This window comes from Gambusia affinis, linkage group LG22 (assembly GCF_019740435.1).
Source record: "Gambusia affinis linkage group LG22, SWU_Gaff_1.0, whole genome shotgun sequence".
Classification (NCBI taxonomy): domain Eukaryota; kingdom Metazoa; phylum Chordata; class Actinopteri; order Cyprinodontiformes; family Poeciliidae; genus Gambusia; species Gambusia affinis.
In genome coordinates, this window is record NC_057889.1 from 8,051,243 (window position 1) to 8,065,393 (window position 14,151).

Consider the following 14,151-nt stretch of genomic DNA (forward strand, 5'->3'; position numbering starts at 1 on the left):
CTAAATCTTTCTGGAAAGAATATTTAAAAGAATGAGATAAAACATGTTTGTTTAGCTTTATTTCCATACACAAACAGCACATATAATTGTTGAGCAAAACGCATAAAGAAAGTGAAATGAATAATGGAGTACTTTCTTTATTCCTGCAAGAATTACATGGCAAAATACAGAATTTAAAGAAATTGTTGCTATAAACTAGTAAACGATTTACTCTTTCACCAAAAAAAAAAAGATCAATATCAGTCTGATGGATATGAAAGATAACTTCAATTCATTTTTAGTAAGTATTATAATCCTTAAAAACAGATCAGTATTGTTACACCAGTTGGGTTATATTAGTGTAATTCTTATGGATGACTAAATCTGCTGAATTCTGACACAATTATGTTTATGTTTACAGTGTAAACGGCCTCTAAACTATAAAATTGTGCTGGAGCATGTCAGCATAATTATTTGTGTACAAATAATAATGCTTAAAATTGTTTATTTGTAGAAATTATCTGAAGGATTTGCTTCATGTATGAAATAATGTCAACTCAATATTAACTAAAATTTTGTCAAGTAGCTGGTAAAAATAAAATAAAAATAAAAATAAAAAAAAGATTGATCCTTTCCACCATGTAGACATAAAAGTACAGAGGAAATACTGTCGAAACTGAATTGAGGTCGCTCTTTCCGTCTGATACTGCAAATGAATTCAGAAAAAAGTCAGATGTGATGATTTAAACCCTGAATTTATTCTACAATATCAGTAGCAGATGTGTTTCTACAAAGAAAAGAGAAAAATGCACAGATTCTTTGCACCGTCTTCTGCATAGCTTCAACTGCCCTCCAGTCAAGGCTGCTGCTTGCAGTCACTATCAATGTGGTTCTGCATGTGTTCGGGCAGCTCCTGCAGGAAAATCCCAAACATAACTTGGCAGCTTACAAAGTCAACATATTTATAGGAAATATGATGCCTAAATGTTAAGAAAAGCTGAATCCCTTTGAAGAGAAGAAAAGTCTGAAGCAGAAAACAAAACGTTTTAAAGCTCTGAGCAGATATTATAAGAAATGCAGTGGGTCCCATTATTAAAAAATCTACTCTTCCTATTTTATTAAATATTTATAAAGCTCATAAAATTACATCTAAAAGCTCTGCCAAAAGAATTATGCTGCTTGAACTTTTAATATTTTGTCTTTAATGTTACAACACAAAGTAGTGCTTTACTGTAAAGTGGGAGTTTTATAATTAAACGATTATATTATATAAACTAATTACCTGAAAACACTTACCTGTCTGACTGACTGCTGTGTGCTGAAAAAATGGTTGCACTCCTTCCAGCGACATTTGACCGTCTGCAAATTAGAGTTGCTGTGGTCTTGGATGAGGTGCTGAAAGAGATGCTCCTGAATGCCAAAAATCAGGGAGCAACTCTGCCACTGGACAGAGGACAAACAAAACCACATATTACACAGAGAAATGGGAAAAAAGCCACTGTGAGACGGTTAAAGCTTCCCGTCTGTCTGCAGTTCTTACCCAGCAGCGGTAGTTTTTCATCAAGTTGAGTTTTACAGCTTGAACGCTGCCGTCGTAGCAGCCTGTGTAGATCTGTGTGGAACAATTTATCAGTGCATCTGAAAATCCATAATTTTAATACTCAAGGCTCATTTTAATCCACCTACCACACTCTTGTGAACAGCCATGCACATCACCATGTCACTGTGACCCCCGTAGACCTGCAGACGATCATGGGACTACAAAAACAAACCAGGCAGCATGTTTGAAGTGGTTTCATCCCCACAAATCTGACTGACATAATTCACATAGAAGCAAATCTCAGGATTAAACGATACCTGCAGCTCATAAACACGAACTAATTTATCCAGGCAGGCCGTCACCATCACTTTCCCCAGAATGACGATGGATGTGACGGCGTGGCCGTGACCCTTGTAGATCCGAACCAACTCCCCCGTCTGTAAGGATCAACAACAAGAGAGAGCATGAAGCTGAAAAGAAATACAGATTGCCTTAACAAATTAAGGTTTATAAATCATCATCTTACTGGTTGGACCCTGGAGATAATAAATGTGAATGTGATTTATTCAGAATGTGGCCAGTTAATGTGGAGGACTTACATGGATGTTGTGGGCATGGACAGATGTGTCACTGGAACCACTAAAAACCAGATCATTCACCACCTGAAAAAACAGAAAAGTAAACTAAAACAAACAAAACAACAGATCTAGACAGCTAGAGAATAATACGGTGTAAAGAAGTTTAAAGGAATGCTGCAAATGTTCTCAACTCATGAATAACTCAGAAGTGGAAGAACAAACAAATTTTATTTAAAATACATTTTAAATATCCAAAACAAACAAACTACTGAAACAACAAATAAAATGAATACTGAAGTCTGTCCAAACAAAACTGCTGGTTGAAACCAATGTACCAGACAGAAGCTTTCTGTCACACAGTCTGACCTGAGAAAATCAAACAATCATGCAAATGGAAATCATGATGCGATTAGTTAATTTATTGCGACAGGTTATTCACAGACACACTTCATCCAATCTGACTGAGTCGAGCCATTTTTCAAAGGAGAACAATAAAATCATTTAGCCTCCACATATTGAAGGGAGGAGGCCCCGAGAAAGACCCAGGACCCGCTGGAGGGACGAAGTTTCTCAGCTGGCCTGGGAACACTGTGGGATTCCCCTGGAAGAGCGGGAACAAGTGGCTTGGGAGAAAGAAGTCTGGGCCTCCCTTCTGAAGCCGCTACCCCCGCGACCCGACCCCAGATAAAGCAGAAGAAAATGGATGGATGAAGTTGAAACATGTTGGTTTAATACATCAAAAGCAGTTTGTTATTACAAGATAAAATATGAAGAAGTTCAATTGGTATCAATTCCTTTGCAAGACATTATATTATAATGTCAAAGCCATTATGAGCGAAGATAAGGAAACAACAGGAAGCTGACTATTTAAACAACAATTTGCACTCTGAATCTTTCCCTGAAGAATACCATCTCTTTTTTTACTTTTTACTTGCTCTTTTTCATCTAAGTGCAACAAAAATGATCCTAATCTAGACCCAATAAGAGCAGAAACATGTTACAGCATTAGACGGCGTGCTCTCGTCACCTTCATACAAAGCACAGTCTTGGTGTGACCCTCCAGCGTCCGCAGCAGCAGGCCGCTCTTGGCGTCGCGGACGCTGATGGTGCTGTCGTACGACCCGACCAGCAGCAGGCGCCGCGCTCCCTCCTGAGACGTGCCGAGGCAGCTCACGCCGCGTGGGCCGTGGCACTCCAACACGTCCAGTTCCTTCAGCGTCTAAATGACAACATGCAGGAAACAATGAGGATTTCGCCTTTTTCTGCAGCCTCAAACGGTTCAGATTTGATGGAAAATGGCTGCTGACCTTCAGGTCACGGCTGATGACGCAACCGCTGGCGAGTCCAACATACAGAATATTCCAGGCGATGTGCAAACACAGCACTCTGTCTGGTAGAGTGATCTGGTCAAGGCACTTTTTAGACTACGAATAAAGAAAAATAAAGACATCAAAAGTATAAAAGAGTCACTACTGATAAATAATTTCTAATTTCTTTCAACTTTCAGGAGGCTAAGGGTTATCTGAGGAAAACTTAATAAACAGTCTTAATGTAATATAATGACTCAGTCATCCACCAATAAAGTAATCTTTTATATTAAAGATCTGAAGAACAAAAAGCTTTGCACATTAAACAGTCCTTCAGAACCTAACTTTAAGAATTTAAATAGTTTCCTACAAATGTATTGTAGGAAACTATTGGCAGAAAATCTAATTTTATATACATAAAACTGCTAAATCCATGAGATGGATGCATGCAAAGAGGATTGAAGATCGAACTAAAGAAAGAAGGCAAAGAAGGAAAGAAAGGAGAAAAGATTTACCTTGTTTTTAATGTTTTCAGAGACATTTCGTACCTTTATGCTGTAACAGCGGATAGTTTGGTCACTGGATCCGGTGTAGAGGCGTGCCAGCGTGTTCGGTAGAGACGACACCAGCAGACAGTTCACTTTGTTTGTGTGACCCTCAAACACCGCTTCACACTCTCTGGTCTGAATTAATAAAAACACATTTTTTAAGACTCCATTCACGTCTGAGACAATAAGGCTTCTCTGTCTCGTGAAGGCGGCTTTTGAATTTCCAACATCGTACCAGCAGGCTGTAGGCCCGGGCCGTGTTATCTCCTGAGCACGTGTATAACTGTCCGTTGTGGATCTGAAGGCCGTGGACGGGGCCGGAATGACTCAAAAAGTCCCCTAAATAAGGATCCTCTTCTTCCACAGACTCTGGAATGTCATCATGTTTAGACGCATCATTTTTTCAATGTGGCACATTTAGAAAGACAAAAAAGAGACACCCTTACCTGCAGGCTGACTGACATCTTTTTTCTGTTTAGCTGAAGTCACAGATTTCCTGAGGGATTGAAGAGACAGAAGTCGGCAAAACAGGCACATTCCAGAAAACAGGGGTGTCCACACTTTCTCTCACTTGGGCCAAAATGATTGAGTTAAAAGTATTAGCGAGCCAATGGAAAAAAAAAAAAAAAGAAAAAGAAAAAACAAATAAAGTAGCCAATTTTTTTCTCTTTTTTGATAGGAAAGGGATGTTATTTACTGTATCGTGATTCAAACACTTATAAAGAATTTTATGTTATCAAAAAAAGACTCGTACCTTCAGGCTTGGTTGATAAAATTCATTTTAGTTTTGAAAACAATTTGGGTGACTTTCTTTCAAAATGTTCGCTATATTTAACTGAGTTGAATAAATTAAATAAAAGCTGATTTGGGTCCAGCAAAGTCAGCTATTAAGTAAAAGTCTCTCAATAGATGTGGTTCCATTTATTATAAGAAGTTGGTGGTAAAAAGATTATTTTGTGTCTGACTTAACATTTTGCTTGGTAAGAAAATTATGTTGGAAATAATATTACAGAGATTAAAATGAAACAGTTCAAGGAACAAGTTTGCATCATTCCTGAACTGCATTTGTTGCGCTTTGGACGGCCCTGCCATAAAAGTTCCCGTTTCCTTCAGAGACTTGACCCCAGCTCACCTCTCTGTTTCACATTGCTGATACGTTTGCGTGCTCACACAGTTCAACTCCATGCTCACAGACTTCTGGGGATCTTCGGGTTGCTCTGGAGAAACTGTCTCTGTTGAGTCCTCACATTCTGATTCCTCAATGTGTATGACATCCAGTTTGGAGGCATTTACCACCTCCACCGAGTCGTCGCTCTCGTTGCCATCATCATCCTCATCGTCTATGAGTGACGCTTTCTTGTGCTCTTTTCCAGGCTCTTCTCCTACATCCTGTTCTGTGCTTTGATTTTCTTCTGCTCCTTCCACAACATCCAAAGATTGTATTTGTTTTTCCAAAACCTTGGTCTTTACACACGTCAACCTGTCCCTCGACTCCTGCTCTTGCTGCCTGGCAGAGGATTCAGGAGGAGGTCCGTGAGATGAAGTGGGGACCTCTGCGGTGGGTTGCAGAGCAGAGGGTACGAACAGCTGACTCGTCTGTCCCGTTGCGACTATATAATCCACCTCTTGCTTCAGCGACCCAGCCGGCCGGGTGAGGGGAGCCGGCTGCGGTAGAGTCATTAAAGAGGGCAGGGTTGCTGCAGGCTGCTGCAGGTTCAGTGAGGAAGGAAAAGAAGTTGATAGCACAGTGGATGCAGAACCAGGTGAGAGGATGGTGGCTCCAGAGTATCCTTCTGTTAGAGATAATTATTATCTTTTAGGAGTCATAATGATCAACTATTTCAATTTATTTGAATTGTTAGTGTGGAAGGCAATCTGAAATGAGCAAAGCAACTCATTGGAAGTATTGGCAGTAACTACTTATATTTACTTGAATAAGTATTTTTTTAAAAAATACTTTCGAAAGTATTTTTACTGAGATGTATGTTTTTTAATTTAACTTGTGCAATTTTATAATGAAAAATGCAGGCCTGGACAATAAATTAATAATAATAAATATTACGACAGATCAATATCAATAGATAATACAACTGATCCAGAACACCACAGCATTCTGGGAGATGGAGACAAAGAAAAGCTTTAACCACTCAACCTCGCTTAGAAAACTGGGTGGAATCAACCAATTCACTCACTCATGTTGACAAACCCCAAGACAGAGGGGTTAAAAAGCTCTCTAATATCTTGGAGACCTTTGGTCTAACACAACATGTCAAACAAGCAACACACACTCAAGGACATACACTGGACCTGGTTATCAGTAAGGGTGTGAATATTTCCAATGTCTCTGTAACTGATGTCGAATCACTTCGCTGTTATCTTTGAAAGTTGTTTATCTTTTAACCCACTGGGACAAACAGCGACCATCACAAAACGTTCTCTCACTGAAAGCACAGCAGAAACATTTAATCAAATTTACTCTTCTTCCTCACCCTTGAGCTGTAATGACATAGATAAGTTGGTAAATGATTTTCAGTCTAAAGTTTCAGATATCATTGATTCCGTTGCCCCAATTAAAATGAAGGTTGTGTCTGGTAAGAAGAAATCTCTGTGGAGAAATGCACAAACAGTTCGATCTGCAAGACAACTCTGCCGTAGGGCAGAACGAAAATGGCGTAAAACTCAACTTCACGTTCATTATGACATCTATAAAGAAAAACTACGTTACTATCATTTATCAAATGATTGATGTTTTGATCAGGACTTTGGTACATTTACTTTGGTAGCTTATCAAAGTAAATTACTCTTACTCCAGTAATTTCTTGGATGGCTACTTTTTACTTAATTAAAAATATGTTGAAGTAGTGCTACTCTAATTTGAGCATAATTTTTTTCTCCACCCACCTCTGAATGAAGGTGAAGTTTTTATGGAGAGGTGGAGCTCATTTATTCTTATCTCTAAAATGTTTTGTAAGTGTGTATTACAGATTTTTGACAAAACGTTATGAGCAAAACAAAATCAATAACTCTGCCTCTTGAGAGTTGAATAAAAATGCATCTTGAATAAAAATACAGATACTTCAAATATTTATGCTCTCCTTTTTAATGAATTTAAAGTGAATTTGTTTTTTAAAATCAATTTATGGAATGGCCAATGGCCAACATTTTTTCTTAAGTTGGTAAAAGAAGTTTCAAGTTTGCAATCTTTCATGTATCATTAGATGAATCAAATTACACGTTTCACTTTCGTGATTAAATTACTTCATATAAGGTGATTTATTTTACCTTGCATTCCTTGCAGGATCTCAATCCGTTGTGTTCTCAGGTTGTTGACCTCAGCTGTAATCTAAAGGAAAAGAAAAACAGAGGAAAACTTAAAGTTACTACCTCTGAAAGACAGAATAAAAGATGCTGCATTTTTCAACAGCTGGCAGGACCTGTTGTTTCAGAAGCAGCAGTCTTTGGACCTCTGCGTACGCAGTTTGCAGCGCATTGCGGGCCTGGATCATAGATTGTTCCAGTTCCTGCAGCGAGTGGCTCAGTTCATCCTCCCTGAGCGAGACAGCCAGCAGCTGGTCCATCTGACTCTGGTCTGCATGATGATACAAGACATTTAGAAATACAGCACAGTACAATCCGAACAAACATTATCAAGTGCTATCCACAGTTACTTATAAAATACACACATTTCCTTCAGATTGAAAGATGGAAAACATTTTTATTAAAATTCAAAACTAATCAGTCAGCACTAATGCATATTTTCCAAATTATCAAATTTTTCAGTTCATTTTTCAGTCAACAAACAATTTCTATGAAGGTCAGGCTCCAATTACAAGGCCTGCAAAAAAACCTGAAAGCATAGACAGAAGAAAAGATCAAGTCTATATTTTATCATGCTAATCTAAAAAGGACAATGCTTAGACCATATTTATTATTTTTTGTAGACTGTAGCAATCTGCAGTGTTTAAGAAAAACTTTTGTCTAACCTATATAAAACAAATAGGTAAAACAGTGATTTTCCATATTTTAGGCATTATGTTCCCTACCCTAAGAGAACCTGAGGAAACAGCAAATACAAGCTTTTTCCTGTCTGATTTGTAAATAAAAAACCTTTTGAATTATTTATGTCCCAACAGTTTATAGGAGACACATAAGCAAAAGATTTTCATGTACCTAAATTATCCTTTCTTGATTTTGTTTTCTTCTTTTTACAGCTTGGTCTGTTAGAAAGGCCGTCTTCCTGCAAAAATACCCAATAATGAACTTCCACCAATATAAAAGGTCATCAAATTGGATACCGCAATTTAAAGCCCAACTTACTTCCACCATACTGACTTTCCTCTTCCTGCTCACTTCTTCGTTCCCATCCTCCAGTTTTGGTTCCACTTTCACAGAAACCATTTTTGGCGTCTTGCTGCTGTAGCTTGCCTGGGGGACGTCGGGTTGCTCTGAAGAGTCCTGTGTCTGGGACTCTGACTGCGTTTCAAGCCGATTGCCTTGTGAACAGGGCAGAGCAGGAGACGGGACCAAAAGGCTGTCTGGAAATGATTCCCAATGGAAACCCTCAGATAGAGGCAGGTCACCTTCTTGCAGAGGGCGTTCAACGCCAGTCGGCTGGGTTCCAAACTTGATTCCGAACCTGAACAAGAAACGACGAGAGGTCATCAAGAGGTAAAGAGATCAAACTAAACACCTGGTGCCAGGAGAAGGTCCTCACCGAGGCAAGCCTTTTAAGCTTTTCCTTTTCATATCCCAGTTCAACCTGCTCTTGGCTCCAGATAGGTGACGCAGCTTGTCCAGGATTGGTTTATGAATGGTCTCTTTCGCTGCTTTAGCCTTACTGGACTTGTGGGCAACCCGGACTTTAGGAGATTTTGTAAAATTGAGCTCAGCGGGCATCACAGAGGTCGAAGCATTGCTGGCCTCCTGAGACGTTGCTTCATTGTCTTTTAGTTGCGGACTTAGTGTTTGTTTGGGTTTTTGTCTTTCTTTGTAAGTTGTCTGTTTCTGGTTAGGGGGAGCGATAGTAGAAGCATGGGTGCTGGCCAGTTCAGTCTTAGCCGGAGTTTTTGCCTGCTGGTCTGCAGCATCTTGCTTCTCTGCGCAGCGATCCTCAGTGTGGTTGTTCCCGTTCTGCCGCCGAGCTTCTCGATCCGCCCTGCATGGCTCCCTGACGCCCAGTGCTCTCCTGATTTGCTTCAGCATGGAGCCAACACCAACATCCCCTATAGGAGCCGGACTGCCGGATTTGTTTTCAGAATGCCCTGGAGCCAAACTGTTTGAACTTTCTAGCCGAACTGAGTCGGTTTTCGCATGTTTTGGTTGAGCAGAATTCCCCTTCTCTGATTGGTTCTGATCAAGCAAGTTGGCTCCATCTTGAGGGAGTGGCCTGCTGGTGATGGAACAGTTTCCCAGCGGTTTCTGCTGGTTAAAGTTGCTCTGGCTCACTGTAGGCATCATTTGTTTCGACGGGCCAGCTGAAGGACTAGGGTAGCTACATGGACTAGATTGGAACCTGTTCATTTTCCCTTGGTAATACTGGTTGTTGGCAAAGTAACCATTATGCCATTGGTGGTCCTCATGCCAGCCATATTGGTGATGAAAAGGTTGATGCACAGGAGCTCTTGGCAGATAAGGTGGTCTCCAGTTCTGATTAAGAATTGGTCTGTATAGAGGCGGGGTCTCCAAGAGGAACATTTTGTTCTCCTTATTTTGAATGACACCATAGTTGCTTCCTGGGAAGTTTGGTTGCTGCCACTGATTTGGAGTTCTCATTTGCATTTGTTTGGGTTGTATCGTTCTTTTGGAGTCCAGACTCTTGTTTTGGACACCAGATTGTTGCGTCTCTGCACACCTTTTCCTGGTTTTTTGTTTTTGTTTCTTTTTAGTCTTCCTATCTTCCTTCTTTCTGAAAATACAAAAACCATTTTTTATATAATCAATTTCCATTTAGCTACACTTTCCACAATTTAGTACAAGGCATGCTTTAAAAGGTTGCTTTTACATTTCTGTTGCTTTTCATGCAACAGGAATGCTGGACAAAACTTCTTTATAGAAGTATAAAAACATACCTCTAAAAATAAGTCAATTTCTTCCCATTTTAATTGGAAAAAACGCAAGAGTTTTTAAAAGAGCCCTGTTTAATTATTTTATTATATAAAGCAAGGTATCCCCCGGAAAACTTGCTAAGCCCGGTGGTTGGGCTCTAGGACAGTCATTCATCCAGTGGCCTGCTGTGTTTTTGAGTTAGAAAATGCTTAAAGTAGACAGGAAATTTGAAAATATCACTTGATAATTATGTGTTATTAAAAGATTGGAAGATTAATACCTGAACACCAACTATAAAGTCTTAAAAATGCAAACATTTAAAAAAAAAAAAAAAAGCTTAAATAAATAAGCAATACTTAGCCTGGTGGGGCACAAGTAAAGACTTATAATAGACTGAGGGAAACCCTGTAAAGTCTTCTAATTGTACATTTATGAATCAGTATGTTTTATCACATAACTAATGTTATGTTAAGTGTCGAATTGTTTTTGGAATAAATTTATTTTTTATGATGTGGATCCCAGGAAGAGCAGCCATTGTCACAGCAAGGACTTATGGGACTCCAAAATAAACAAAACAAACAAAAATTCAATCTTAGTATTTTATTTTTGTTTTACAAAATAAACTCACTTTTTTTCTGCAACAGCAAAGCATTAAGCAGATGAAATTCTTACTTCTGGTTCCTCAGTGTCTTGTTTCTTGCCAGGATGCTCTGTATAGTAGCTGAGCTGAGAGTCTTGACCAGAGAGACAGGCTTAACATTTTTGCTCTTCAGGTTCTTAAACCGAGTTTGGTGCTGAGATGTTAGGATATGACTGCCGTATTCGTTCAAACCCAATGAATGTATATTGCATGCCTGGCAATTGTGAAAGGCATCCCTATTGATATAAAGACAGAAATAACATCAGATATAAACAAAATACAGACGGACTTCTAGCTTTCAAACAATTTGAGATTTTTAAAGGATAATACTTTATGACAAAGACGCCATCAATACAATAATATAAAATTATAATCCCTGAATGTTGCAAGTTTGAGTTTTATAAAGGCTTGTTATAACATGCATGGGTACAACTTTAGAAACAGGTTAAAGAAAAGACCAGGAAATAAAAATATTTTTCCCTAATAATCCAGATGTGGAAAATGTCAAACACTAATTCCTACAACATGGGACCTGTTCCAATACTGATGAAATGCTACTGATTTCTGGGTAGGACTAGTGTGACAGGACCTTTCTGTTTTAGTGAAATCATCCATTATCAATGTTATGATAATAATAACCATAACAATAACATAACACATAGAATATTCATTTTTGCTGCTACAAAAAAATGGTACTTACTTGCCCAACACCTTCTCCAGCTCACTGTGATGATCCATGCTGTGCATATGATCATGTGCTTTCTGCAGTTGGGGAGACAAAAACAAAGTTAGATTTTTTTTAATGGGAAAAAAATTAAAATAAAAAAATCTAAATTTGTAATAACTACAGCCACTTACATCTTTTAAATATGAGTTGCGACATACAATGCAGTAGTTTTTCTTCTCCTTTTGGAGGGACTGTGCAGGTTTCTTCTTTATTGGCTTTTTTGGTGCTTTCTGCATCTTTTTTTTGTTCTGTACGTCTGCCATGTCTGAACAACTCCAATCCTGAGTCCAAACTGCAAATACTCACCGTCTCTACCTCGTTTTTGTACTGGTTTAAATACCAATAATGTTATTACAGAGAAAGACTAGTCAGGAGGAAAGCTTGGTAACATGTTTCAATTATTTTTAAACAAATAAATCCATGACAACGTGGTTTTAAACTGAAATCTCTGAGAATTTAGTTAGCAGTTGCACATTAACATTCGAAGCGATTCCAATACAACGGTACACTGATTTAAGAACATGTAAGTAATTTTTGATCGGATTTTCAAATGTAACAAAACAGTAAAGTTATTTAAACAAGTCTTGTAAATACCTGACAAATTTCACATGGCTCCAAAACCCTCCTTTACGCCACCGCCATGTTTGCTGACGTATTTTACGTCCAAATTTACGTCGACCAATAGTTCATTCTTGTTAGCACCGGAAATTCCAGTGAGTAGATCTACAAAATATAGGAATAAAATAGTTTAAAGTTATCCGTACCATGTTCTCACATTGGATGTTCTATAGATCTGATCAATGTCCTCCTGCGAAAGAGTGGATACTCCTGAAAAATTTTTAGCTAAATGTTAGCTGTTAGGGGCTTATTGTTGTAACTCTGTTTTTTGTTTTGTCTTATTTCATGATAGTTTAGGTCAACATGTGCAGTGGTTGTGTGCATAAAGAATACCCGGACCGGGTAAGTTAAAGCTGCCGATATATCTCAAAAGTTTAATTTAACGTGGTGGCGTACGGAAGAATTATGTTGTTTCAGGGTAACACTTGTCTGGAGAACGGCTCCTACTTGATGAACTATCTGGGCTGTGCGAACTGCCATCAGAGAGACTTTGTGCTGATCAGCAACAAGGCCACCGAGGATGATGATGGGGAGGAAATTGTCACATATGACCGTTAGTGTCCCTTGTTGTCCAATCACGAATACATTATATGGACTTTTTGAGCATTTTGTAACATTACAACTACAAACTTGATTGTTTTTTGTTAGGATTTCGTGTGATAGAAAGTGTGGAAAAGACATTTTTTAATTGCTTTAACGTATAATGATCTAAAAAGTGTGGTGTGCATTTTTTAGCCCCGGTCGGTATGTTGTACTACAATCTTTTTGCTGCAGTTTCAGTGTATTGGCAGAGAAAGTGTGATTTTCGATGTTAGTTCTCCACCAAACCTAACATTATGCACAGAGGTAATAGTTTTCCTTCAACACTTTTGCTACTCTTCCACAAAGAAACAGATTTCAGGCGAGCAAGCTGTTCCAGCTCCTCCAGAGGGACTCTGGGGCCCTCTTGGCTGCTTCTCATATTGTTTTCTTTGCTCACCTGTCAATTTAGGAGAACAACTATAGTTTGGTTGTTCCATTTTCTTAACATTTTAAAACAGTAGATTGAAAATCATATTATTTTATGCCCTAACCCTTGTAAAATTTTCTCTACATCTATCTTCTTGATGCTGTTTGTTGATAAACATTACTCAATATAAGCTCACTATAAAGGTGATTAAAGTTTTACTTAGGGGTATCAAGATAAAGGGGGCTTCAGGTTTTAATGCTTAAAACCTGAAAATTATTAAGTATTAATTAATGCATTACTTAATTAATGCCTTACTTGTCAGACTGTCTTTCCAGTAGTCGGTAGTCCATAACCAGCACTTTGAGGAAACATCCACTTATCTCTGTTTCCAGATGTCTGCAAAAACTGTGACCACGTCATCGCCAGACATGAGTACACGTTCTCTGTTGTAGACGAGTATCAGGTGAGTAATGACATCTGATTTATCTACAGTGCTCGCTTGGATCCACAGACTAACTCAGATGGTCTTGCATCCCTGTTCCGTCGGTGCAGGAGTACACGATGCTCTGCATGCTGTGTGGAAAAGCTGAGGACTCCATCAGTGTGTTACCAGATGACCCCAGGCAGTCTGCGCCTCTCTTCTAAATATGAGAAACAGAAAACTGCAATTTTCAGCTTCTTACCAACATGGAGGACACTGGCTGTCCTTTAAAAGGTTCCAATAGCCAATCATCACCCATTGAAAGTGAATACCAAGCTTTGCTGCTTGCTTTGAAATAGTTTTGAAATGCTCTTTGTGATGTTGGCAGTTGAGCAAAATTTTATTAGAGAAAAAAAATCCTCTTTATTTTAATTGATAATTGACTTTATATAAAGATTTTTGTATTGCTGCATTGGATTGAAATCATTTCAAAAGATGTGCTGCTTACCCTTTCTCACTTTGGATATATTGTAATTAAATGAAATCATTTAATGAAAACTGCTTTTTGTGCTCTTTGTCCAATATTAACATTTGGTTAAATAAGAACAGAAGCAATGATGAGTGGAATGCTATTTTTTAGCGCTATATAAATTAGTATATTATTGAAAATCTTATTTTAATGGTTCAGAAAAAACAATCAGATATATTTAACATCTAATACTAAAATGTTATATCCTTGTAATGGTTAATGGGGAAGACTTGCAAACAAAGCTGTACACAAGCATGTTAGTGGAATGTT

At 38.4% G+C, this 14,151-nt stretch overlaps 2 protein-coding genes across 10 annotated transcripts; one reads left to right on the top strand and one right to left on the bottom strand.

Moving 5' to 3' along the window:
- Positions 1-121: 121 nt before the first annotated feature.
- LOC122825754 (zinc finger protein 106-like) lies at positions 122-12,046 on the bottom strand. 6 transcript variants are annotated; one of them, XM_044107288.1, is made up of 22 exons: positions 11,959-12,046; positions 11,496-11,691; positions 11,338-11,399; positions 10,670-10,873; positions 8,667-9,857; positions 8,270-8,588; positions 8,123-8,189; positions 7,387-7,541; positions 7,235-7,295; positions 5,085-5,745; positions 4,399-4,448; positions 4,188-4,321; positions 3,953-4,087; positions 3,405-3,521; positions 3,125-3,316; positions 2,119-2,181; positions 1,837-1,956; positions 1,666-1,737; positions 1,520-1,591; positions 1,276-1,422; positions 792-892; positions 122-685 (listed from the first exon to the last, which is right to left on the bottom strand). In XM_044107288.1, the coding sequence occupies exons 2-21, from the start codon at positions 11,625-11,627 to the stop codon at positions 836-838; spliced, it is 4,011 nt and encodes a 1,336-aa protein (XP_043963223.1). In that variant the 5' UTR covers positions 11,628-11,691; positions 11,959-12,046; the 3' UTR covers positions 122-685; positions 792-835. The 6 variants fall into 6 exon arrangements, with proteins under 6 accessions (XP_043963223.1, XP_043963221.1, XP_043963224.1 ...); XM_044107286.1 differs by lacking the exon at positions 122-685 and having other exon boundaries at positions 716-892; XM_044107289.1 differs by lacking the exon at positions 122-685 and having other exon boundaries at positions 716-892; positions 11,496-11,656; positions 11,959-12,016.
- churc1 (churchill domain containing 1) lies at positions 11,798-13,910 on the top strand. Of its 4 annotated transcripts, none has more exons than XM_044107299.1 (5): positions 11,798-11,887; positions 12,275-12,324; positions 12,400-12,535; positions 13,324-13,394; positions 13,484-13,910. In XM_044107299.1, the coding sequence occupies exons 2-5, from the start codon at positions 12,286-12,288 to the stop codon at positions 13,574-13,576; spliced, it is 339 nt and encodes a 112-aa protein (XP_043963234.1). In that variant the 5' UTR covers positions 11,798-11,887; positions 12,275-12,285; the 3' UTR covers positions 13,577-13,910. The 4 variants fall into 4 exon arrangements, with proteins under 4 accessions (XP_043963234.1, XP_043963233.1, XP_043963235.1 ...); XM_044107298.1 differs by having other exon boundaries at positions 11,814-11,887; positions 12,259-12,324; XM_044107300.1 differs by lacking the exon at positions 11,798-11,887 and adding an exon at positions 12,057-12,077.
- Positions 13,911-14,151: the final 241 nt, after the last annotated feature.

Coding starts and splice junctions, on each gene's coding strand:
- LOC122825754 (XM_044107288.1), bottom strand. CDS start 11,627: ATGGCAGACGTACAGAACAAAAAAAAGATGCAGAAAGCACCAAAAAAG. Junction 9,858..10,669: donor AAGACACTGAGGAACCAGAA/GTAAGAATTTCA, acceptor TTGTATTTTCAG/AAAGAAGGAAGATAGGAAGA. Junction 8,589..8,666: donor AGCTTAAAAGGCTTGCCTCG/GTGAGGACCTTC, acceptor TTTCTTGTTCAG/GTTCGGAATCAAGTTTGGAA.
- churc1 (XM_044107299.1), top strand. CDS start 12,286: ATGTGCAGTGGTTGTGTGCATAAAGAATACCCGGACCGG. Junction 12,536..13,323: donor GGAAATTGTCACATATGACC/GTTAGTGTCCCT, acceptor CTCTGTTTCCAG/ATGTCTGCAAAAACTGTGAC. Junction 13,395..13,483: donor CTGTTGTAGACGAGTATCAG/GTGAGTAATGAC, acceptor CCGTCGGTGCAG/GAGTACACGATGCTCTGCAT.